The sequence below is a fragment of the Amia ocellicauda genome, chromosome 9 (assembly GCF_036373705.1).
Source record: "Amia ocellicauda isolate fAmiCal2 chromosome 9, fAmiCal2.hap1, whole genome shotgun sequence".
NCBI lineage: Eukaryota > Metazoa > Chordata > Actinopteri > Amiiformes > Amiidae > Amia > Amia ocellicauda.
Window position 1 is genome coordinate 10,568,052 of NC_089858.1, and position 25,095 is coordinate 10,593,146.

Sequence of the window (25,095 nt, forward strand, 5' to 3'; positions counted from 1 at the left end):
AAGTAACTTAATCAGTTATGAAAATTCTTTTCATGGCTCAGCAGGTAGTTGTGCATCATGGATCACGCACTGAGAAGCATGTGGTTTTATCTTTCTGGAGGGTCTGTCAGTTCTTTCCCACAATGACAGCATGTCATACTGCATGTGTATTGTGCCTGATGATATATTATAGGCATACTTAAAAATAAATAAATTCTGAAATTGCTAAACTAACAAAAGTACATTTTAGGTCTATACTTTACATACATAATTCCTTGTATAGAATTCAAGTACAGTTGTTTTGAAAAGCAGCACAGAAACATCCTTGGCATGAATTAAAGCAGATGACATCATGACTGTGGGTAAAAATATCTCTATCCCAGACCTCTGAGCAACCATCTGAGCAAACAGTAGGGGGAAACATTGTTCTACCAGCCAGACTTTTCCTGTTCACACACAGCCTGACCCAGCCTGGTCTCTCCCGCAGGCTGCCAGTGGCATCACTATAAAGGAACTCCTTTAATCTGGCCTCCCATAGCTGTCAACAGTATGTGGAAGTTACAAAAATAAACAAAACATTTGTTTGAGAAGTTCTGAATTAAACTTAAACAAATTAACAAAATGCTATGGGCCAAGGTAAAGACCTGATAGAGATTTGTGTGGATCTGAAAAGCTGGGGGAAGGATGGAGGTAGGAGGGGTGGTGAGGAAGATTTTTTCCAAAGCCTAAAATGTTTCATTAACCTAGTACCCTGAGTTTACTCCTCATAAACTGGCTCTGTGAGCATATTTATCTGTCTGTCTGCTCTGGATCGTCTCTGGGGGAAAAAACAGCCCTGGGATTCGGTTGTGGCTTTCGGCTGCAGTGTATGCAGTTGTCTAATCATATAGTACACACGGTGGTTGTTGTCCCATGGATAGGACCTCACTCAGTGTTGCACCAGTTAATGTCGCTCTTAGGATTTGTGTAGGCTTTTGACGTTGTCAGTGCTAGTGTTCTGAACACACTTGATCCGGTGAATGTACCCTGGTGGTCTGTCTCACATTGTTATTTTTGCTCTTGTATTGCGGGCATGTCAGCAGTACAGCCTGACTCAGAGCTTTTCTCTCACGGACCTTTGCTAGTGAGACAGGGCAGTGGCCTCTGCTTTCCAGAGGAGCTGGGCTGAGTGAGCAGCAGGCACACTCGGTACTTGTGCTCATCACGCTTGAGTGTTTCAGTCTTGGCAGCAGCTTTGGAAATGAGCCTAGCTGAGCTGAATATTCATGGTAAAAAAATACATTTTTAAAAAAAATGTCCCTCGATCGCACAAAGAACCACAGGGCTTTTGTAACAGGGAGAAAAAATAAAACAATTCTAAAGAGCCATTTTCCAATACATCACAGCCTTGTAAAAAGCAGGAATGATGCTTCTGTGCCACCATTTGATGTCCGCAGTGAGGCAAGTACACCCAAAGACTCAATGAACTAAGTAAAATTCATATTTTACTGTATTAACTGTGAAACACACTTAACCGTGTGCAGTCACATTCAGATTTTTGAACTACACAAACTAATGCCAAAAAAAAAATGGGGTTTAGATGATGTTCAAAGCATCTGACTACAACTTTTAAAGTGGATATTTTGTTTGCTGTCATTCACTTCCCAACGATATTTCATCCTCAAGGGCTTCCTTAATGGAAGGTCAGGACCTGTACGCAGCTCAACTTAAACCACTGAGCTGTGAATGGCATGCACTCACACAGCTTCACACACGCTCCCTGCACTGCCACGGGGATGGGGTTGGGGATATCAGTGTTCAAATTAGCATGGTCTTAAAAGCTACTTAAGATCCCTCATATAGCGTGGCTGGAGACCACTGATAATCCGTGCTTGGTAGAGGGCCTATTTCTCACTGCTTATTTTGCATTGATTACCCGTGAAGTTCGATTTGAAGAGATTAATTAATACAAATTACTTGATTAATTGTTGGCCCAGAGCCCTTGAGCTGGGGGCAGGAGGAGTCTTGGATTGTCCTCACGAGCTCCCCAGGGGCCCAGACCCTGACACTATGCCACGGGCCTTCTGTTGACCTGAGAGACACATATAGATAGGAATTAGAGTGCTTAAGGGCTGAGGAGTGCTTTTCAGGTCACCAGGGTGTGGGCTGTTACATTACAAAGCTAATACTTTTGATATGAAAGCTCGTCTGCTTTACAAAGTGGACATGTGGCTTGACACAGTATCTGTACAGAAGGAAATGTGACTCAGGTTATCTTACACTACAGTGCCTTCCCTGCAGGGGGCAGACTGTTTTACATGAACAAATGATCACAAATAATTCTGAAAGAGATACGAAAGCCTGTATGACTTTAATCATTGTCACACTATCGATTCCATGAAATTAAATTGCCATACCTTGTTTTTGTGACATTGATGACTTCTCACTGCAGTAGATCTTTTTACTGTGTGCGCTGAAGCAATACAACATGTAGTCTTCTGAATAAAATCTGTCACAGAGCTGCATAAGCAGACTGGCATCAACATTTTAGTTGTGCAGATTTTTAAACGTTTCAGCTTTAACGCACACAAACGCATGTGTGTATATATATATATATATATATATATATATATATATATATACATATACATATACACTCACCTAAAGGATTATTAGGAACACCATACTAATACTGTGTTTGACCCCCTTTCGCCTTCAGAACTGCCTTAATTCTACGTGGCATTGATTCAACAAGGTGCTGAAAGCATTCTTTAGAAATGTTGGCCCATATTGATAGGATAGCATCTTGCAGTTGATGGAGATTTGTGGGATGCACATCCAGGGCACGAAGCTCCCGTTCCACCACATCCCAAAGATGCTCTATTGGGTTGAGATCTGGTGACTGTGGGGGCCAGTTTAGTACAGTGAACTCATTGTCATGTTAAAGAAACCAATTTGAAATGATTCGACCTTTGTGACATGGTGCATTATCCTGCTGGAAGTAGCCATCAGAGGATGGGTACATGGTGGTCATAAAGGGATGGACATGGTCAGAAACAATGCTCAGGTAGGCCGTGGCATTTAAACGATGCCCAATTGCCACTAAGGGGCCTAAAGTGTGCCAAGAAAACATCCCCCACACCATTACACCACCACCACCAGCCTGCACAGTGGTAACAAGGCATGATGGATCCATGTTCTCATTCTGTTTACGCCAAATTCTGACTACCATCTGAATGTCTCAACAGAAATCGAGACTCATCAGACCAGGCAACATTTTTCCAGTCTTCAACTGTCCAATTTTGGTGAGCTTGTGCAAATTGTAGCCTCTTTTTCCTATTTGTAGTGGAGATGAGTGGTACCCGGTGGGGTCTTCTGCTGTTGTAGCCCATCCGCCTCAAGGTTGTACGTGTTGTGGCTTCACAAATGCTTTGCTGCATACCTCGGTTGTAACGAGTGGTTATTTCAGTCAAAGTTGCTCTTCTATCAGCTTGAATCAGTCGGCCCATTCTCCTCTGACCTCTAGCATCAACAAGGCATTTTCGCCCACAGGACTGCCGCATACTGGATGTTTTTCCCTTTTCACACCATTCTTTGTAAACCCTAGAAATGGTTGTGCGTGAAAATCCCAGTAACTGAGCAGATTGTGAAATACTCAGACCGGCCCGTCTGGCACCAACAACCATGCCACGCTCAAAATTGCTTAAATCACCTTTCTTTCCCATTCAACATTCAGTTTGGAGTTCAGGAGATTGTCTTGACCAGGACCACACCCCTAAATGCATTGAAGCAACTGCCATGTGATTGGTTGGTTAGATAATTGCATTAATGAGAAATTGAACAGGTGTTCCTAATAATCCTTTAGGTGAGTGTATATATATATACATATACATATATACACTCACCTAAAGGATTATTAGGAACACCTGTTCAATTTCTCATTAATGCAATTATCTAACTAACCAATCACATGGCAGTTGCTTCAATGCATTTAGGGGTGTGGTCCTGGTCAAGACAATCTCCTGAACTCCAAACTGAATGTCTGAATGGGAAAGAAAGGTGATTTAAGCAATTTTGAGCGTGGCATGGTTGTTTGTGCCAGACGGGCCGGTCTGAGTATTTCACAATCTGCTCAGTTACTGGGATTTTCATGCACAACCATTTCTAGGGTTTACAAAGAATGGTGTGAAAAGGGAAAAACATCCAGTATGCGGCAGTCCTGTGGGCGAAAATGCCTCGTTGATGCTAGAGGTCAGAGGAGAATGGGCCGACTGATTCAAGCTGATAGAAGAGCAACTTTGACTGAAATAACCACTCGTTACAACCGAGGTATGCAGCAAAGCATTTGTGAAGCCACAACACGTACAACCTTGAGGCGGATGGGCTACAACAGCAGAAGACCCCACCGGGTACCACTCATCTCCACTACAAATAGGAAAAAGAGGCTACAATTTGCACAAGCTCACCAAAATTGGACAGTTGAAGACTGGAAAAATGTTGCCTGGTCTGATGAGTCTCGATTTCTGTTGAGACATTCAGATGGTAGAGTCAGAATTTGGCGTAAACAGAATGAGAACATGGATCCATCATGCCTTGTTACCACTGTGCAGGCTGGTGGTGGTGGTGTAATGGTGTGGGGGATGTTTTCTTGGCACACTTTAGGCCCCTTAGTGCCAATTGGGCATCGTTTAAATGCCACGGCCTACCTGAGCATTGTTTCTGACCATGTCCATCCCTTTATGACCACCATGTACCCATCCTCTGATGGCTACTTCCAGCAGGATAATGCACCATGTCACAAAGGTCGATTCATTTCAAATTGGTTTCTTGAACATGACAATGAGTTCACTGTACTAAACTGGCCCCCACAGTCACCAGATCTCAACCCAATAGAGCATCTTTGGGATGTGGTGGAACGGGAGCTTCGTGCCCTGGATGTGCATCCCACAAATCTCCATCAACTGCAAGATGCTATCCTATCAATATGGGCCAACATTTCTAAAGAATGCTTTCAGCACCTTGTTGAATCAATGCCACGTAGAATTAAGGCAGTTCTGAAGGCGAAAGGGGGTCAAACACAGTATTAGTATGGTGTTCCTAATAATCCTTTAGGTGAGTGTATATATATATATATATATATATATATATATATACACACATATAAATGCAGTATGAAATCTAATATATCCTACTGCACGTACTTTATTTAAAATTGTCGCATGCATCCTCAAAATTAATCAGATTTAACTAAATATGGTTGTGAAAAGTGATCCAGTTGAAGAGTTTATATTCTGTGCATTCTCTAAAATCAATGAAAATATAACTGTTAATCCAATATTGTTCATTAATCAACATCAATTCTGTGAACAGTTATATGAGTAATCTCTACAGTGATAAAGTAGTTCCATTAATCTGTACAGCGATTCAAATCTAGTTTTACTATATTCTCAGAGATGTTCTCTTAGAAACGTATTTCGTTTGTTATATTCTTATTTAATCTTTAAATCATCTTAGTTACAAAACTCCACACGTGCATGTGCTATTTTGCTATTGCAAAATGTATTACCAACTGATAATATTTTGGTTTATTATTATATGTTAATAAGTTTTAAAACACCAGAACAGTCCAGGTGTGTTGCTGAATAACTGCACACAGGTTACAACTCATCTGGAACTTATTTTTATTTGAATTTATTTAATCAGATTTGAAATATTAACAGTGCTTAACAATGTTAACCTTCATGAAATAATTTCTGAAAGATGTACTTGATTACCCACTGGGGTGCGCGCAGTGTGCGTTACAGAACGGCTCTGTGTGCTGCGGCCGTGTCCTGACAGAATGTGCTTTGTGTACCAGAGTGAAAACTGTCCATTTCTGTTCAATATCAACTGTCAAGTCAGAGCTGAGAATATTACAAAAATGTGTCTTTGTTAGGCTAACTGCCTGATTGTCGTCTCCCACAGAACACTATTGCTTTAAGATACACAGACTTTTCAGTCAGGTTTATTGAGTGTTCTTAGTATTTCTTTATTTATTAGTGTCGAGACTTTTTGGTCCTGCAATGCAGTATCATAGTTCAAAATCAGGATATAAAACAATATTTAGTTGTTAGGCTAATTATTTTGTTATCCCTGTAATAACTGCTAATTTACATGTGTTGTTTGTTTAATTTTATGAAAGAGTGATCGCTCCACACTGCTACTGGGTCAGTCCTTTATATTTCATATGATATGTCCTACTGAAACACATTGTACTGTAGATCGGTGCTGCTCCTCCTTACTTTTATCCCAGTGATATATTGTGATATACCTGAAACTCTGTCTATGAGTTCTGCAGCTTTTCATTTGCTCGTTTATTTTGTCTGACCTCATCTGTTTTTGTACCTGTATACGAGGCCCCTTGTAAATGAGCCATCGGCCTCAATGGGTCTCTCCTGGGTAAATAAATAAAAAGTAGAATGAATACAGCTAGTGACGGCCATGCTGTGTTCTGCCAGCATGAGTGAGATCTTTGTGCATATATTGATTCATTCAGATGATCTCAAAAGTGGGCCTCAGCCTTCTCAAATGACTGGGCTATGAGAGGAAGTCTACTTTACCATGCTTATTTTGTACCATAAGCACAGCATACATTCCCCATAATTAGTTTATTTAACTGCAAAATGTAATATCGATTATTTTGACCATTTTATAGTTTAAACATTTTTTTGACAGTGTAATGATTCCTTTTTTTAATGAACAATGTGTCACAAATGATAAATGTTTTAGATGTACTGTGCAACAACCCAGCTTCATTTCAGGTAAAGCCCTTGATCAAGGAAAGTGTAGTTTAACAAACACATGATGTTTTCACAGGAAGGATCTGCACAGAAACAAAGCGATAAATGTCATTCCAGGAAACAATCTTTGTTCTGAGACATAAGACATCAGGAAACTCTGCTTACTCCACCCTCTTGGCACTCCCACAAAGAGAAAGTTGTGTTTTTAGCGATTTTTGTTTCTTTTGTAAAAGGTGTTACATTGTATTTGTCATTTAATGAAGGGGAAGGAGAAAAAACAATGTAAATGACAGCTTGTGATATTCCTGACGAAATGGTCACTTAACATTCCACTGCCATCTCACAGTGCTCTTTGTATTCAGAGCTCAGGTTTATTATTAGGTTTATCGTCTTAGTTTTCCTTAGTGTGTGTGTGTATGTGTGTATATATATATATAAATTTTTTTTAACATTTATGAAATATTTGCTGTGGTAAAGGATTTACCATTTGGAAGTAGTTTTGCATCTCATCCAGTATAGTAGGTACTTTCATTTGTGCAGACAATGACACATTTTTTCTCTTCTATTCAATCTGCAAAAAGGTGTTTTTCTTCTATTCTTCTAAATTACCAGACAATACATGTGATATAAAAAAAAATAGTCACTTAAAATAAAAATCTGTTGAAGAGTTAGGAGGGTGGTGTGCAAGGGCTGCCTGTTAGAATAGTAATACGGATTCAATTTAGCATTTGTTGGAAATTAAGGAGAGGTAATTGTTGCCATACCACATGTTTTGAATTATGATGTAACAGGGACACACAGGAGAGCCAATGTGGTTCCTGGTGTTGCTTTCAGATTGAAATGGAGAGGCAGATTATGGCCTTGTGCTCAGAAAGTGTAATCCCCACAGGTGTTGTTAGTGCACACGGCTTAAGATTGGGGACTGATTAATACTGAATGGTTTCTTTTCAAAAAAGCATTTAGGCTTTTGTAAGGAGGAAAGTCAGGGAACATTGAGTCATTGTTTTGCATGCCAAGAACATATGGGTGAACGCCATTTTGAAAACACAGCACAGCCAGGACACATAATGATAATAAAGAGAATATGATGATGACATACACTGATGACAGGTGCACTATGGGAAATATGGGTACACCTCTTTGATGGGCATTACAAAAAAACAAAAGTTTGGGCTGTGTTTATATGACTTCTTACTGTCTTTTAAAAGTAAAGTATAAATACTATGTATTTTGCAGCACAAATCACCATTTAAAAAAAAAAAGCAAAGGGATTTTCTGATGACATACTGCAGATGCGTGACACAATAAGACATGCTCCACAATTTAAAACCTAGACCCTAAAACCTCAAATTGACATTGAAAACCAAGATCACTTTTCTTGTTTACTTGCTCAAGTATGTAAACATTTGCAAGTTTTTGTTTCGATAAATAAGTTGTTCAAAAATGTCATTACTTTAGTCATGTGTTACCTTTGATGTATAATAATAGATGCACATCGGCAGTATCTGTAGCCTGTCAAATAATATGTTTTGTTGATTTACTAAATGAATGATGCTTTGCGTTTTTCCCCTTTGATTAGGCAAATTGTTTTTATTTAATCTTTTGTTAGCGTTGTTTTTAACGTTATTTCCTCTGATAAGGGCATGGCTTCTGCTAACCCTGTTCAGTATGCACCCAGCCAGGAATAACAATGCAGTGGAAAGATAAACAGAGAAAAACATGGACAGACCTGTTTTATTTAATTATGTATCATCAGCACACAGGCTCTTGACCCAGGAGGTAGCTCGGAATAGCTGCGATGAGCTGTGAAAGCCCTTCCAAAGCATCTCAGCTGTGGAGCCGTCTGCTCTGCTAAGCCACACTGCTGCTCCACGCTTTCCTTACAGGGCCCGTTCATATGACCGAACTGCAGGAAAGTTATAAACTAGGTCACCACTATATAAAATGTCTTCCGCAGTGTCCGATGCAACATTGCAATCTGCTGAAAATGGGTTCCATCTTGGTGGCCCGCATAGATAAATTGAAACTTAATAGACTACTGCGACCCAGTGTGAAAGGTTACGCTCCCCGAAGGATAGGTTTGTGTTTCAGTTTTCAGTTTTCTGATGTACAGAAACTGCCACGAAGTTTCGCCTTTATTCATTAGTACAGTATATACAATGATAAGTGATACCAAACCTTTGTCTATAGCTGGCAGTGAGTCACATCCTCTGGGTTACGGCATGGGTTTCCAGAACGCAATAAATTGCTCCCATTATCGTATTTTCTATTTTCTTTTTATGAGGGGAACCACTTGGAGCTCTTTTGGGACTAATATAACCTTTGGGACTAGATTTGGATTCATGTCTCCAAGTGAAAAAGGGCAGAGTGAGCCCACTCCAGTGAATAATGTAAATATTGTTTTTCCTTTTGTTACTACAGATCAGCCAGAAGAAGTTGAAGAAATTTGAGAAAGAGTACCACACCATGAGGGAGCAGCAGGCACAGCAAGAGGCTCCTATTGAGCGATATGAGGTACTCAAACATGTCCGGAATGGAGGAAACATTGATCTGATTTCCCAGCTTGTATAAGCGGAGATCAGAGCGTGGCATTGCCACTGTGTGTGCAGCTTGTTCATCTGTGCTGCTGCCGAATGTTTGTTTGCATCTAGCTGTGTTTGTGTGCGTGACAAACCTGGCCAGTGTCTTAACCCTGGCGTGAACCATTCACTGACAGCCGGACTGGCAGTGTGTCATTTCAGGAAGGCAAACAGAAAAGGTCACATCCAGGGAGGCTGGCAGGGCCTCTCATAGGCCTCACACTACATTTTCCAAGTCTAGGAGGAAGTTGATTCAGGCCTTATTCTTTTTTTTAAATAAACTAAATACCATTTACTAGAACATTTCAGCCAGAAGCCATTGCAAGTGCAGTATGTACAGAGATAGGATTCATGCATTATTTTTTTTTTACATACAAATGGTTATTCAGAAAAAATGAAGCACGACTTGTTTCTGAACTGCAGTTTCTAAAGACTCCTGTCACAAACTGCAACAGTGATCAGGCCGAGATACCCTCATGAGTTCAGGATCTTAAAGTGCTACAGTGTCTAGGCTCTTATAGTGTCTCCAGATAAGGATATTAAAGTGCACTGTAGGATTATAATTGCTAGTAGAGAACTTACACCATTAAATGCTATTTTACTTTAAAGGAGACCCTCCCATAGGTAATAGTGATTGCAGTGATAATGGCAATATCATTACCTGACCAGGGTGTTTGTAAAGAGGTGTCTCAAGTCTCTTCAGTGTTTATAATTTTTCACATGTCATGTGTAGGAAAAGCACACCATGCGAATATCACAAGCTGTCTCTGGCTTTTCCCCAAGTCATTCACATCATTAATGGAGAACCCAAAAGCTAATGGGAGCAATCAAGTTAAAGTTTTGCACCCATTCTTTGGGAAATGTGGATCATTCATGTGCTGCTCTGACTTGAAGATGAGTGCATGGCAGGTGAATTTTTAATCAAGACTTGAAAGCTGTTCTCAAAGGTTGCTTTCTTTACAAGGGCTGTTAAATATTAGATGGGGGCACAGCAGGACGCAGAGGAGCTTAGCAGCTCAGTGCCGCCAAGAGATTCCCACTCAGCCGGTTCAGCTGCAAGGAATCGATTTCTGATTTAGAAAGAAAAACAAACAAAATAAAACAAGTACAGCGACCACATCATCCTCTGAAGGAGCCTGAGGCTCCCCCCACCTCTCACAGAATTTCAGTCTCCTTTTGTTACCTTGTGTCTTCACAGAGGGAGAACCGGCGCCTGCAGGAGGCCAACATGCGCCTGGAGCAGGAGAATGACGACCTTGCCCATGAACTGGTCACCAGTAAGATAGCCTTGCGAAAGGACTTGGACAACGTAAGTCTGGACACAGCATTTCTCTCCCACCTCCATCTTTTAGCGTTCTCTGCAAACTGATTAATCGCCTGGATTATTGTTTTTGCTTTATAGTTTACTCTCAAGCGATTCCTTAAAATGCCATTGTGGGGACACAAGTGCCCAAACTACTATTCCCAGTCAGTCTGGGGTTTGAGTTCCGCTTCTCAGCACACACTGCAGCAGGGCAGTAATCAAGCGACATGCTCTGTTAAGTTGTTCCTGTGTGGGATCTACATTTCTGTACAGAAAACGCAAAATGAGTTATAATGTTATGGTGTTATAATTGTTGAAAATGCATTCAACTGCCATACAGAACGAGGTTACTTGAAAAAATAAATAAATGAAAAGCAACACCATTTCCAGATCTCAATGTCTGCAGGGCCTATGCATTGCCCACCAGAGGGGGAAAAATGCACCAGTAAATATGACAAGAAGACTAAATTGTGAGAGAGATGAGTTGCACTGTATTAATTTTGTTATATATATATATATATATATATATATATATATATATATATATATATATATATATATATATATATATATATATATACAATTCCCTCTTGATGGTTGAGATCTGATCTGCTGAGATCTGGCCTCCTCTTCAACCGAGCCCTTCTCTTTTACATCCATTAAAATCTCAGCTTCCTGCCAGAATATTTCCAGATGATAAATTAATACATAAATCTCAGCTCAGTGGCAGTGTGCGACTGCAACGGTTTCCCACTCATCAGCCGGTGGCCTGCATATCAATTCTATTCAAACCATGCCTGGCAGAGGTCACTATTCCCTTATCGGCACATATTATATTATCATTATTACCGTCGCTGGCAGATCTCAGTTCTCAACAGCAAATAAAAGTACTGGTATGAGCAGCAGCCTCGTGCCTTTAAAGCAAGCTGTTCTGTCCTGTGCTCCCCAGGCCGAGGAGAAGGCCGACGCTCTCAATAAAGAGCTGCTGATGACCAAACAGAAACTGGTGGACTCAGAGGATGAGAAGAGGAGACTGGAGGAGGAATCTGCCCAGGTCAGCCCTCCCCAGCATCCCAGTGTCCTCACAGCTCAGCCAGCCTGGATTCCCGAACAGAAATACTGACAGCCTGCACACTGGGGCTTGTTCTCTTCTATGTCTTTAGTTTCATCCCCTTGAAAACACTAGTTACCAATATGCAGGACTGCCAGTTCCCACCAAATGGAATAAGTCATTTTCCTGTTCGACAGGATTGATTTCAGGACGAGACACATTCTGTAGTGTGTGCACTGTTATACCTCATATTGAGTGGAACAGTGTGGCCTGTGCTATAATATAAATCAGGAAGTATCTTAAATTAATTGTTGACCCTGTTAAAGCATGACTTTCCCACAGGTCACTCTTTAAAATCTCCAAACCCTAGGTAACCCACAAATCTCTACATGTTCTGCCTTAGTGATAACCCTGAAAGCTCTGATTGTGTGTTTGTTTTAAATCTTTTTCTCTATTACTGGAACATGAAACAGGCTTTTCTGTTTTCAGCTGAAGGAAATGTGCCGAAGGGAGTTAGACAAGGCCGAATCTGAAATCAAGAAGAATGGCTCCATTATAGGCGAATACAAGCAGGTCAGTATTCCTGTGAATATCTGCCTGTATCACAGGCTCCTGAACACGCTGACACATGCATTAGACCCTTGCTTTCATATATTGGCAGAAATTACCCAAATAGGTTGAAGCCCAGAAGCTGACGCCAGTAGAGAGAGATCTATCGTGCTGGAGTTTGATGCAGCATTTGAGTTTTCTGTAAACTGGACAGCGGAGATGCTGTTTTTTTATCACTGTACTTTCTGCTTAGCGCTTAACTCCAAGAGTACATAACAATGGCACATTTTATTCCTAATAGTTTTCAATTTTCCCTTGATGATCACTATTTAATGGTCCCGTTGACAGTTTGATTAATAGTAGTGAGTGATAATGGTTTCCTCTCCCGTCCTCATAACAATTCCTGGCATTTTGCGAGGCATCCGGATCTGTGTGGTAGGAGGCAGGCAGTGTGACAGATCAGTCACATTGGCTTGTCCTCACTGTAACAAGTTACTTTGCTTGTCTTCCCAATGATTTACTGCTGTAGCTCAGTCCAGCGGTGGATCTGAAATTGTATTATACTCGAGCTAATTCTCCCGTGTCCCCGCGTTAAACCTTTCCTGGCAGCATTTACAGCCCCAATAAAGATCAAGAATCTGTTCACTCATAATGCAGGACACAGTCCGAAATCTCAAAACACATTTTCTCTTTCTTGAGAAATAATGGGCCCATCAAACAGATACAGCAACGGTTCCAATTTCAGCCATTCTAGCGTGTGTCAGACACCAGCCTGGCCTTGCTGATGATACTTTGGCTTTCAGTGAGTCATCAATCACTCGACAGGCCAAACAGTAAGATTTCTCGGGGAGAGCGTTGCAAGACTCAGTGTGCCAACTCCGTTATATTAGAAACCATGCAGTAATAAATAAATAAAATACTTTAGTGCTTAGAAAGTAGAGTAGTATTAATAATAGTAAAACATAAAATATCTATCATAAAAATATAACAATCAGGCCTTGGTGGTGTTATTACAGAGTAGTCAGTGTTTTAAGAAGTTCCAGCCAAAAACATTTAGATCCATCTATGCCAGGCCAATGCAATGTGCTTGATCTATTACTTGTGGGCACTGATTTATCGACTGGAAATACAATGTTCTTGTTAAGGCTTCTTAATGATTATAAATCTATTTAAATTTCAATCTTAAGGGGAAGTGTGAGGCTAATTATATTATAATTCGTTCGGCTGTTAGGTGGTTATAATGCACTTACCGTAAGAGGATCTGAGGAGAGCAACAGCAGAAAGCTTTGGATTACTCCAGACAAAACCTGTGATTAACACAGTTAGCACATGCCATACAAAAGGGGTCTGTGTGTTGCTTTTCAGAGTAATGCTCTGCTTTTTCACAACTGGCATCTTCTCGTTTCAACAGGTCATAAAAGACAAGAAACTATTTCCCCTGCAATGCTTTCGCTACTCCAGAGTTACTTAACCCAAAAGTTGCGCAAACTATTTTACCAGAAACTTTTCTGTACCAGATTAACCCGAAGATTGTGTTAGAAGAGTTTGCCAGGACAAGGCTGCTAGATTTGATTTGATTTACAGTTTCATCTGCACTGTGTATCATCTTTCATACACACTTACCAATTGCATAAGAGTTTGATCTTTGATACAGAAAAGGAAAAAAAAAAGTCCTGTACCTCACAACCCTGCAATCCTGTCCCCAGTGTGGAAAGATAGCCTGTCTCTTTTGTTTGGGAGGGTGATGTACAAGAACACCATGCGAGGAACTTTATTATTGTATTGGGTGATTATGAAAAAATGAGAATAGGTTTGAGGCTGCTGTATTTCCTGTTCTAATGAGCCTTGTGTTGCTTTCTGGGAGCCTGTAGCCCTGTCATCCCCTTCACTATTTTCTGAGACCAAACGGCTCCTTTGAGTTGATGGGGACTGTGGTTTCTAACAGCATTACCAGGGAGGTTAGATTGTGTCTGACCCCTGTGACCACTGCTCTGCCCTGACTAATAGGTCCTTGGTCTTTAAGGCACAGCTTTCCTGGCTAATCACAGTCTTTTTCAAAGCAATTTTCCAGAGGCTGCTGTTGTGTGCTGTACTGATGCTGCTTGGGTTTTAGGCCAGAACATTTTGATTTGAGATGTCACTAAATGTACTGGAAGTGTATAACTTTATTCCTCCTCCTCCACTGTCTTTGAATGTTGCAGCAACAGAGAGATGTTATAGGATGGTTGTTTTTTATCAGAAAATCTCAACAACAGCCTATTTTTTGGAAGGTAGTGGCCACTAAGAAGTGGGGACCATGAATGCATGCATTTCATTTCTTGTTACTTTCATACCAGTTGTGAGAAAGTATTATCAAAACATAGGAAGTAACACAAGTAGAGAGTGTTACACAATGGTGTTTAGGGAACATTTTTTATTAGTTTTCTTGGCATTGCTTTACTCCCCTTTTAAAACCCCTGCAGCACAAGTCTCATTCTTTGACCTTTGCTCTAGGGAAATATCTGAAATCTTTTTGTGGCTTTCTCCTCTTGGGGAGCAGTGCAATAAGCAGGTGTTTGTGTGTTTCCTGCAGATCTGTTCACAGCTCAGCGAGAGACTGGAGAAGCAACAGACCGCCAATAAAGGAGAGCTGGAGAAGATCCGGGTATGTGGCTGACTGAATACTGTACCAGTTGGAAACCGAAGTGGGGCTTTAAAGGATTCAGGCTAAGCAGATGCACATTTTTTGGCAACATCCTGGAGACCTGCTTGCTGAGAGCGGTGCTACAGGAGAGAAGCAGAGAGTACTGAGTTAATGCACAGTCACTCCAAGAAAATGATGTTAACCGTGCTGGATAAGGCAGTGCATCACACATATCACCTATAAGATTCCTAATCATGCACTCACACTTAATTAACAAATAGGATCTACTTAACATACGTGTCACTGTAAAAGCCATTCAAAATCCACTGTCCCTGGCTGGCTGAAAAGAGAGATGCCCTGTCATCAAATCACCTCTTATTATGAATGTCTTTTTATTTGGCTTCTCTTTATTTTATGATAGAACAGTGCACAATGCATTGGATATTTAGTGTGATTTAATTGTGATCCCTGTAGGTAAGCATTTTTATATTTTTTTGCTTCAGTGCCTGTTGCTGCGTAACGGTTCCTGGACCCAGTGTATCCATACTGGACATGTTTTAAGATTGTGTAAATGCTTTTAGCAATAATAACAATCCAGCCTTTTCTCCTGAAAACCACCTGTGCTCACTCAAGAAAGATCCACTCTGTGACTAGATTATTCAATACTGACAGCTCGGTTTATTTCTGCTCTTTTTTTCTTATGTGTAATGAAGGATAATACGTTGAGTGATGTTCTGATTGCTCACACCTGATATCGTAGGGTTTGAAAGTCACCGAACGCTGATTGCGTTTTCAAACTCGTAGGTTGTGTGCGGCATGGTGTGATTGTTCAGCAGAGATCTCTGGAATTGTAGCGTTATTCTTGCTTTTATTTTAATTAGATCTGAGAATTAAAAAGGGGCGGCTGAGATCGCTCAGCTAGCTGTGTTCCCAATTTTATTATCCCATGAAGAAATCCAGGATCAAACGCACACTGGCTATTACTTGTAGTGGGACACCCCAACCCCCCCCGCCACTGCCACTGCCATTTCAAAGGGAGTGTTTTGAGAGCAAGATGCAAATTACTCCAGACACAAATCAATAATGCTTTAACGAATGAAAGAATCCTTCCATCCTAGACTCGCTTTCTCAACACACAGACGGCCTTGGCTCCCTTTAGAGTAGAGTAGGTAGCAGTAATTATTTCAAACTTGCCTGAAGAGGCTAATTAATAAGAACTTAAACATGTAAAGCACCTTTTAAACAGTGTAGGTGTAATAATTGCCTCTTTGGTTTAAGCCTCCCTTGTGACAAAGGCTGTCAACACTCTTGGGTTTTATAAGCTATAATCAAGACCTCTCATCAGTTAGGGGTTGAAGGCTGTAAGCCAGCCACAGACGGCATGGAGATGGCTCTCAGCCGCCAGGCTCTGGATACAGCCTTAGTGACAGTTTAAAAGCATCTTCAAAACCAAGAGCGGTCAGACCGATCCATCCGGGAAGACCACATCGTTCACAAACAGCCGCTTGAGTTCCTGTTCATTACTGGGCCTCAATTGTGGTTGTTTCTCCGAGCTGTTATTTGCTTGTTTGATTGTTGCTTGTTTTTATCTTGCTTGTGACTTAGCAAAAAGTGGAGGGGTGTGAAAAGTGCAGCGTGCTGTTCAATAAGGAGGGACGTCTGAAGATGGTGAGCACAGTGAAGGAGGGCTCAGAGGAGGACACAGATGAGGAGAAGGAGTCCCTGAAGAACCAGCTGCGAGAGATGGAGCTGGAGCTGGCGCAGACCAAACTGCAGCTGGTTGAGGCCGAATGCAAGATACAGGTAGCTCGTCTCTCGCTGCGCAGCCCTCCTGGTTGTCTTGCTTCTATTTAAATCACCTCCCAACTCTCTCAAGTGCTCCAGAACGGCACAGTGCTTATTTTTCACCAGAACAGCAGAGACTGTGTCCTTCGTAAAGTTAAACCGTGTTTATGGAGGGCTGCTTAGTGACGCGACATGTAAAAAGCCTGCACTCGGACTGCAGGTGGGTTCCTTTAGTTCAGACATTGCTAGTTTGAATCTGGGTGGCATCTGAGACCTGAGACTCTGTGGTGCTGTGTAATTGACCGGGCCCTGCTGAAGTTCGACAGGCCTCCGTTGTTAGCCTAGAGCCTTTGTAGCCACATTCAATTCCGGTGAATTAGAAAACACTGTACAATACACTTATGGCAATTTGATAAAAGGTGTTCAGAGACATGGCATGAGCCTATTTTGCAGTCATACGTCATTTACAGCGCTGTGAAATCGGATGGGAAAAGGAACCAACCAGTTAACCTCCAGGTGTTCTGTAGTAAATTTAAGTGTATACATTATTTAAAAAGGGAAAAAAGTTTCCTTTTAATGTCTGCATTAATTTAAATACATTTAGAAAAACATGTAAAAAAAAAACTGTAAAATGAATGATCTAATCTGAACCTGTGCCGAATCATTGATATATTGTGAAATGTTCATAAGGCAGGCATTTCAGCTTCTCTTCTCTTCACAGGACTTAGAGCACCATCTGGGTCTGGCTTTGAACGAAGTCCAAGCAGCAAAGAAGACCTGGTTCAACAGAACGATCAGCTCCATCAAAACGGTGACGGGAGCCCAGGGCAAAGAAACGTCCTAAAGGAGCGGCAGACACTAATGACCGAACACATGTCTTTCCTTCTTTAATGTGCTAGGGACCAGAGTGATGGAGCACTCTCAACGGGCTTTTAAACGGACAATGCTAATTGGGTACAACTGCCCAGAAATGTACTTAAAATAAAAAGGCTTTGACATTAGTGGGGTCTTTATACTACTGATATTTAACAGATAACATAGCTGATAAAGAGCTACTTTTTCTGCCCTTTAAGATTTGGGAAAACACTCTGATCTACTGTCCTGCTCAAGACTACTTGCACAGAACTAAAACTGAAATTTAGGTACGAATGCTAACAGTCTCCTATACAAGCTTATACATTTTCCAAGACCACTTGTTTCTGTTTAAGAAAATCATATATATATATATATATATATATATATATATATATATATATATAGTGTGTGTGTGTGTTTTAAATGAGCAATTAGACTGGTGATGCTCAGTGAGTAGGACATAGGAGATGCCTTTTGAAGTGAAGAGAATTGCTGTCAGTTATGTTATAGTTCACTCAAGTTCAGTAGTTCACTTATTTTTCCTTCACTCTTTAATAAATTTACGCACAGAGCATTATTTTTACCAGAAATAGAAATTATTAGGTTACTTACAGGTTTTTATCTTGGATTAATGACCGTCTACTAAATTGTAGTCAGCTGGGTATTTCAATGCGATGTGTCTTGCACTGCCCAGACAATGATGAATGCCACCGATGGCCGTTCCTCTACAGAGACACGATCTCCTCTGCCACTGATGAGAGCAGACTCTCAGTGCTTTAGTGTCTTAAAGGAAAAGGTTGTCCTCTAGTCTGATGTAACAGTTTTAATTTTTTTAAATGTTGCCTCCACTTTCCATAGGCTCTTTAAGTGATCCTCTCTAACCACACTTGTTCTGTTTCCCAAAGGAAGGAAAAAAAAATGAAAGAAAAGTCCCAGATCTAGGTGAAGTGACGAGAGAACGTACCAAATTTCCCAAAATCTCACCGAGTGGTTTGTGTGCAACTTTCGACTGCAGAACTTTGTGCAGAGCGAAGCATCCTTTTCGGCTCAGTTTATGATGGGGTTTCTCACTAAGAATCTATAGAATGGGGGTGTTTGCACCTTATACATATTTATAATGGTTTCTGTTATGCTGAATTCCTTGTCAATGTTAGCGGACGTAGTTTGTGTGCAGTAAGGCGGCTGGTTTATTTCGAAGAGGCACTGGGTTGTATATAAAAAGCATACGAGTTTGTTTATTTTATATTTCTACTTTCCTTGGTAACTGTACTAATGTTGCCTAATGTACTATGTTACAAAAATATGACATGTTTATGCTAAAGCTTTTGTCTTAATTGTCATACCGCTGTCTCGTTCGTTTAATGCCAAATGTATCTTCATCCAGCATTATGAAGGTGTGGACATTGTAATAGTATAGGTTGCATTGTGTATACTTCATGCATTTAAATATAAACTGTAAAAAAATATTGACAAACACTGGTCTTGTCTTTTATTTTACAAGTGACAAATTTAGAAATCAATTCAGTGGACGTCCACAGCTCACACCCTCCTGTAAAGGTTAAGGTTTACTGATGCTGACATCATAACATATTGTGATGATTTTTACAACATAAAATGGATAAAAGGGCAACAATGCTTTGTTAAAACAGACATATAATACATTTAATCTAAACATATGCAGTACAAAATCATTGGCACCATACCCTTGATTACTCGAAAACATGTTTTACAATGAGCTGTCCTTCTCTGCAATATTGGAAGTTACTTTATCATCACAGAAAAGCTAGTAAACATATCAACACACCCCAATCAAGGCACCTATAGAGAGAGAAACTGTACACATGGGAATTTGATGTAAGTGTCCATTGTATATTTACAGAAAATGACAAACCTATTCAATTTGGCCTACATTAATTTCCCATTTTAACTCGCTGTATTTTGTATCTCGATAATCTATGTCAGGTGTGTTTAATTAGAGCCTTGTTAAGGATAAAGTCAAATCTGTTGCTGCAGATGTGCACAAGTCAATATTCCCACAGCAATTTACACTGAAAACAGAGAATGCATTTTAATATTGTGAAGTAATGGAGCAATTTAAGAGCTGGTAAAGACTATTTCTAGTTTTTTAACATTAAATGTTATTTTCCTTGCCTATCCCTTGCAAGCACACAACCATCCTTCCAGAGTGAAACCCGTCCTCACCCCCCATCCAGGTGTGCATCCTCATCCAATAAAGGCAAACCGATCACATTAGGGGAAAGCATTTTTTTTCTTTTTTTTACCACTGACCACTTTAAAGTGGTGCTCATATATTTCCACAATGAACAGAACTGCAAGTCTCAAAATATCTTCAGTCTTTCCATTCAGTAGAGATTATATTTGGTTTGAGTATTTGAAGGCCCTGACAAAGTCAAACCAAACAACTTCAGATCAATGGATTGTGGACAAATTTAGAAATGAAATCACGAGCCGAGTCTAGAAAATAAATTGGTTGGAATCTGGAAATGCACATATGGCATCTCGATCCTCCATCTTTTAATCCTTAAATCGGAACCACAAGTTGAGATGCATCTTTTTTATCATCATCCGCCGGCCTGACCAAAGTAGCATTTAGCTTTTTACAGATGAATGAACTCTTCACTGGAATAATAAGTCCAGCTCTGATTTGCATCTGTTATATAAAAACTATGTGTCTGTGGCTGGGCTGTATTCACTCTGTTTCCTCACAGTTAATTGTGAAGAGTCTGTGTTCAAGGTCCGTAGCTATACTAATTTGGGTACAAAGTATTTTCCATTTTCCTTTTTTTTCCAGTTCATTATAGCTTGTTTTACAACAGTGCTCCCAACTTTTCTCCTCAGGTCAAGCGAGGTTGGGCATGTCAGACAGAATTAACATTTTATTCATTGAATGGAGTTTGTTTAGCCAGGACACTTAGTGAGTTTTCCTGGCATCTTCTACATTCAACCCTGAGAGGCAGGGAAGGAATTGCTGAAGCCAAAAGCATAATTAAACGGTAAGTGGAAAAGAAGGAAGAAACTGGTAAATTTCAGGAAATACAGAAGAAATTGACTGTGCCAAAGAAGAATACACAGTAAAAGAGCATTGATTGGTTGTATTTGGGTGCATGTTTATGTTATGGACAATTATATAAAAGGTGGATACCCATGCTATAATATGATACAAAACACCCATTGGCTTTAGGGCTGTCACGATTCATCGAGTAACTCCAGTAACTCAATTTAAAAAATCCTCGATTAAAATGTACTGCCTCGAGGCTTCGTTCTGTTAACCCTCTGAGCACGAGCTCACAGCGCAGCACATTACTGCACTTCACACCCAAAAATATCATGAAGAGATGAAACCTATACACCACAAGAAACGTAAGGCATTTAAGTTTTTCATTCTTTCCATTCATTTATTTTTGGGATGAATACAGAAATGTGCATTAGCAAAGAAACCTATGTTATACAGATACCAGTTTTATTCTCAAAACTATGTTGTTTTCAAAATGAACCCATCTTATAAACACTAACAAAAAACATGTATACGAATCCCCAAAATGTTCTTTTTAAAATACAAGAAACCACAGATGTTAACAAATAACTGTTCAAGAGATATCATCAGTTTTGCAAGGAGCGCAGCTGTCTAGCCCCGCAAAACTACACGGCAAAACAACAAAAACTAAATCTAAATCGTGTTGAATAAATATAAAAGCATCTTCAAATGTACTTATTATTGTTGTTGTCGTAACAAGTAATATTTAATCATAACAATAATAATAATAATAATAATAATAAATGTACATTGCATTGAATGCATCCCGGACTACTACTTCTGTGTATCAACGCATTTATGTGTAATTTTAGGGGTTTTCTTTTGTGTCAGTTCGGTAGTTTGGTTTGAAAAGGAGATTCAGACATTAGGTTGTCCAGCTGAAATAAACTAGAAACGCCTTAATCTGCACCGTCACCCCCTCGCATGTACATTCTAGTGATAAACTTCTGCCCCCCCCTTCGCTGTCATAACTGTCTGCAATACTGAACAATGTGCCCAATTTAAAGTTTACAATACTAAACAAATTGCTCGATTAAGTTGTATCGATCTCAGAAGTAAAATGTTCAAAACATCCCTCATTTGACTCCCTTAAAAGCTCACAACAAACCTCTTTGCTACTGGAAACACTAAAGCTAAAGCAAAAAAATGTGTGCTTAACACACATTGACACTTTATTTCGAAAACTGGAAGACTGTTGCAATAAAGCATTTTCAAAAAGCACTTCTTGCAAACTTTTTTTCTCCGAATAACTCGATTAATTGTCAGAATATTCGCCAGAATACTCGATTACCAAAATAGTCATTAGTGACAGTGCTAATTGGCTTTGACCAGTGGGCTATTTTGGTCATCTAATCAAATCACAGGATCAATCATGATTTTCTTTCAATAGTGTGAGGAACCAACTCTTTTGAGTTTAATGAATTACATTTCAGAGTTCTCTTGAGATTTAAAAAAATAAAAGGATAATTTTATTCTGTGGGCCATTATTATTCAGGAGAAAAAGGAGCGGGCCTTAGCTTAAGATGACTTGGAGGCATTGAAGTGCTGCGTTGTGAATGCAAAACACAGCATAAGAGAGAGAGATGCAGGAAATATTTTGAAACTGAAGACATTAAATAAATATTTAAGTGGATGTCAAACATGACACATGCACATCTGAAAGTTTTCTCTCGCTATTTTCACTGAAGCCAGAAATAGCTGATTTATTATGTTCTAACTTCAAGTCACTGCAAAAAGAAACTTCAGTTGCAATTGTGAATTTACATAATCATAAAATTACATGTTTATCCCATAAGACACTGTATATTGTACAAGGTCATGTCCCACACCATATGCAGTGCATTATATATTTTTATCTTGATGTCTCTACATATTAGAAACATCAAAGTAATAAATGGTCCTGATATATTTCCATAAGACATGTATTGGTAATTTGTACTTGTTTTACTTAATCTTCTAAGAACGTTTTATTTATAGCACATTTTATATCCTGTTCCTACTTTCTCAAGAAGCTAAAATTGTAATGATTTCAGAAGACAAATGGAAGGATAACCCTTCTGGGTGTCCCATAAGACACATAAGGAAATTAATATTTTCTCAAGTACATACTGTAATATACTCTGTGAAACAACAGATTGTATCTGAAAATTTGGGGCAAAAACATTAACAGATTTTAAATTAAATATGAATGTCAGAACACATGCACAAATTATATCTAGCGACTTTGGTATGAAAGGATTACTCATTACATTTGTAACTCATCAAATACCCCCAAGTGAGAACAGCAATAAAGTAAATAGTTATCTTATCTCAATACAATTCAGTTTTTATTTGTTTTATACCTTTATTTATAAGGTTTGTTTTCAGTTGCATCCATTATTTTATTTGAAATGGTTGAAAGTAAATTAGACCATTTGTCTATGAAAATAAACTAATGGTTTCTGTAACCTACAATAAAAAGAAATAAAATAGGATTTATAGTATATAAATATATACTGTCCTTACAATGTGTGCGATTACATTATTCGGTAAAATGGTAAGATCAGTACAACCGGCTTATTTGCAATGTCAAAACTAGCATCTAGTACCACTGTGAAATTACTTTTATCACAGGGATAAAGGTGCAGAAATGTGCAATTGAACAATACATTCTGGACTGATTTCCCCCACAACTGATTTACTTTCTAACAGCTCTAGAATCCTGATTTTTAAATATGTGCTTTGAAGTCAAAAAAACAGAACGGAAAACTAACTTTGTATCATAACTGATTTCAATATTTAATCATGGTCTTTTTTCTGCCTCATAGCTGGAGCACAGCAGGATCATTTGGAGTCCTAATTGCTTGCTTAGCTATCAGTTCATAGTCAGCACCTGGACTTCTGATCAATTATAAATATTCAAATTCCACTCCATACTAAACCTGCAGCTAAATACGATCCTGTATAAAATGCAAACATCTTGTACATGTGTGTAGCAATCAAATGATTAATATGCCATCATTTGTATGTATTTATGTTTGCAAATGTGAGCTCCCTGCCGCAGCGCTGATGCAGATGTGCATATGCAGTCACTCTTGCAGGTACTGCTCTGTCAGTGTTACAGTGTTGTTTTTACTATAGCTATACTATAGCTCCTCTCCAGAAAATAGTACACTAAGACACTGTTCACTCACACTAAAACACAACTGCTTTACCTGCAACCCCCGACACAACACACTGCAGTCCCTCCATCCCTTCTGTCTCACACGCCACAGTATGAACAAGCACCCTGGTATCAATGGTTGAGCAAAATATGAGATGCATTCAAGTGTAAAGGAAATGTAACACGCACGCACAGACGCACACTATTGAATAATAATATACCAGCAACAATAAACCTAGTCTTTATAGGACAGCAGTACCACAGCACAGCACTTGAAATGCAATCCAGTCTTCAGCTGTTTGTTAAAATGCCTGTTAACTTTAGGTCGCAATGTGGGAAATCGCGTATTTAACGAATGAATACTTTGCATCACGTAATGTAACTGCATTTAGTAATTTGCTACAGTGCAAATGTGTGTGCAAATCTTAAAGTATCTTTTACGGCAGCGGCTCCACAACACTAGTTATCCGGATCAGTCGCACCAATTTTCTAAAGGTTGTTTAGGCTTATACTTTAAACCTTGCACTTGACATATTCTGTTATATTGTACATTTGACATCTTTGCAAGCACCTTTTCTACAGGGAGTATTAAACTATTACGATACATCACAATAAGAAACAGTGTTGCACACATTGCGCCCGAGTGCCCCCGCCCTCTACTGGTTATACACAGAACTGCGCTGATTTTAAAATCAAAATGCTGTCACAATTTTACATAAACGACACATTTTTGTTTTCGCTAATCTGATTTATTTACATTAATGGACTTTTTTGTTAGTAAAACTACTGTAACTACCAACCTGCCACTTTGAGATTTGGATGCCTAATAACTTTCAGTTCTCACTGCAACTGATGGACAGTGGGACAGGGGTATGATGTGGGGAAACATCCCCAGGTTCCTGCAGGACTCCAGGCAGCCAGCAGAATGTGTGGCTGAGTCTCATCACATCACAATCGTCAACAGCCTTATACATTTATAGTGCTTAATTAAAAGCAAGTTCCTCTGCATTGTGGCTAAGGGAAGCAGTAGCTGTATGCTGACAGCCCCAATGACATGCTTAAAAAACTATTTCCCTCCATGTTCTTTACCTTTCATAATTACTAAAGGTGCACAGGCATTTCCTGTCCAGCACAAAATGTCACTGCTTATATCACAAAGACTCAAAAAGCTTGTCAAAACCTGACACTGAGAAGAGGCTGCACTTGAGTTGTCATCATTAGAGAAGTAGAAACCAGAGGAACTGACTGTCCACAGTACTGAAGATGTCTGGGGAAAAGAAAAGGTGCTGGTGTATAAAGAGAAGGCAGCGGACCCTAAGATTCAACCATCCTGAGAACAGAATGTGGGATTTGAACTCAGAGCATGAACCCGAGTTCCCAAAGACAGTATAAGAGCAGCACTCTCAATCACACGTA

General features: G+C 39.6%; 1 protein-coding gene across 5 annotated transcripts in view; it reads left to right on the forward strand.

The window, feature by feature from the left end:
* Positions 1 to 18,956, forward strand: part of rabgap1 (RAB GTPase activating protein 1) — a 111,437-nt gene extending 92,481 nt beyond the window's left edge. For all 5 annotated transcript variants that reach the window (XM_066713093.1, XM_066713094.1, XM_066713090.1 and 2 more), the window contains 7 exons: positions 9,159 to 9,251; positions 10,515 to 10,625; positions 11,569 to 11,673; positions 12,160 to 12,243; positions 14,792 to 14,863; positions 16,448 to 16,645; positions 17,349 to 18,956. In XM_066713093.1, coding sequence (XP_066569190.1) covers positions 9,159 to 9,251; positions 10,515 to 10,625; positions 11,569 to 11,673; positions 12,160 to 12,243; positions 14,792 to 14,863; positions 16,448 to 16,645; positions 17,349 to 17,471 — 786 coding nt within the window. In that variant the 3' untranslated portion in view covers positions 17,472 to 18,956. The remainder of the gene's footprint in view (positions 1 to 9,158; positions 9,252 to 10,514; positions 10,626 to 11,568; positions 11,674 to 12,159; positions 12,244 to 14,791; positions 14,864 to 16,447; positions 16,646 to 17,348) is intronic.
* Positions 18,957 to 25,095: the final 6,139 nt, after the last annotated feature.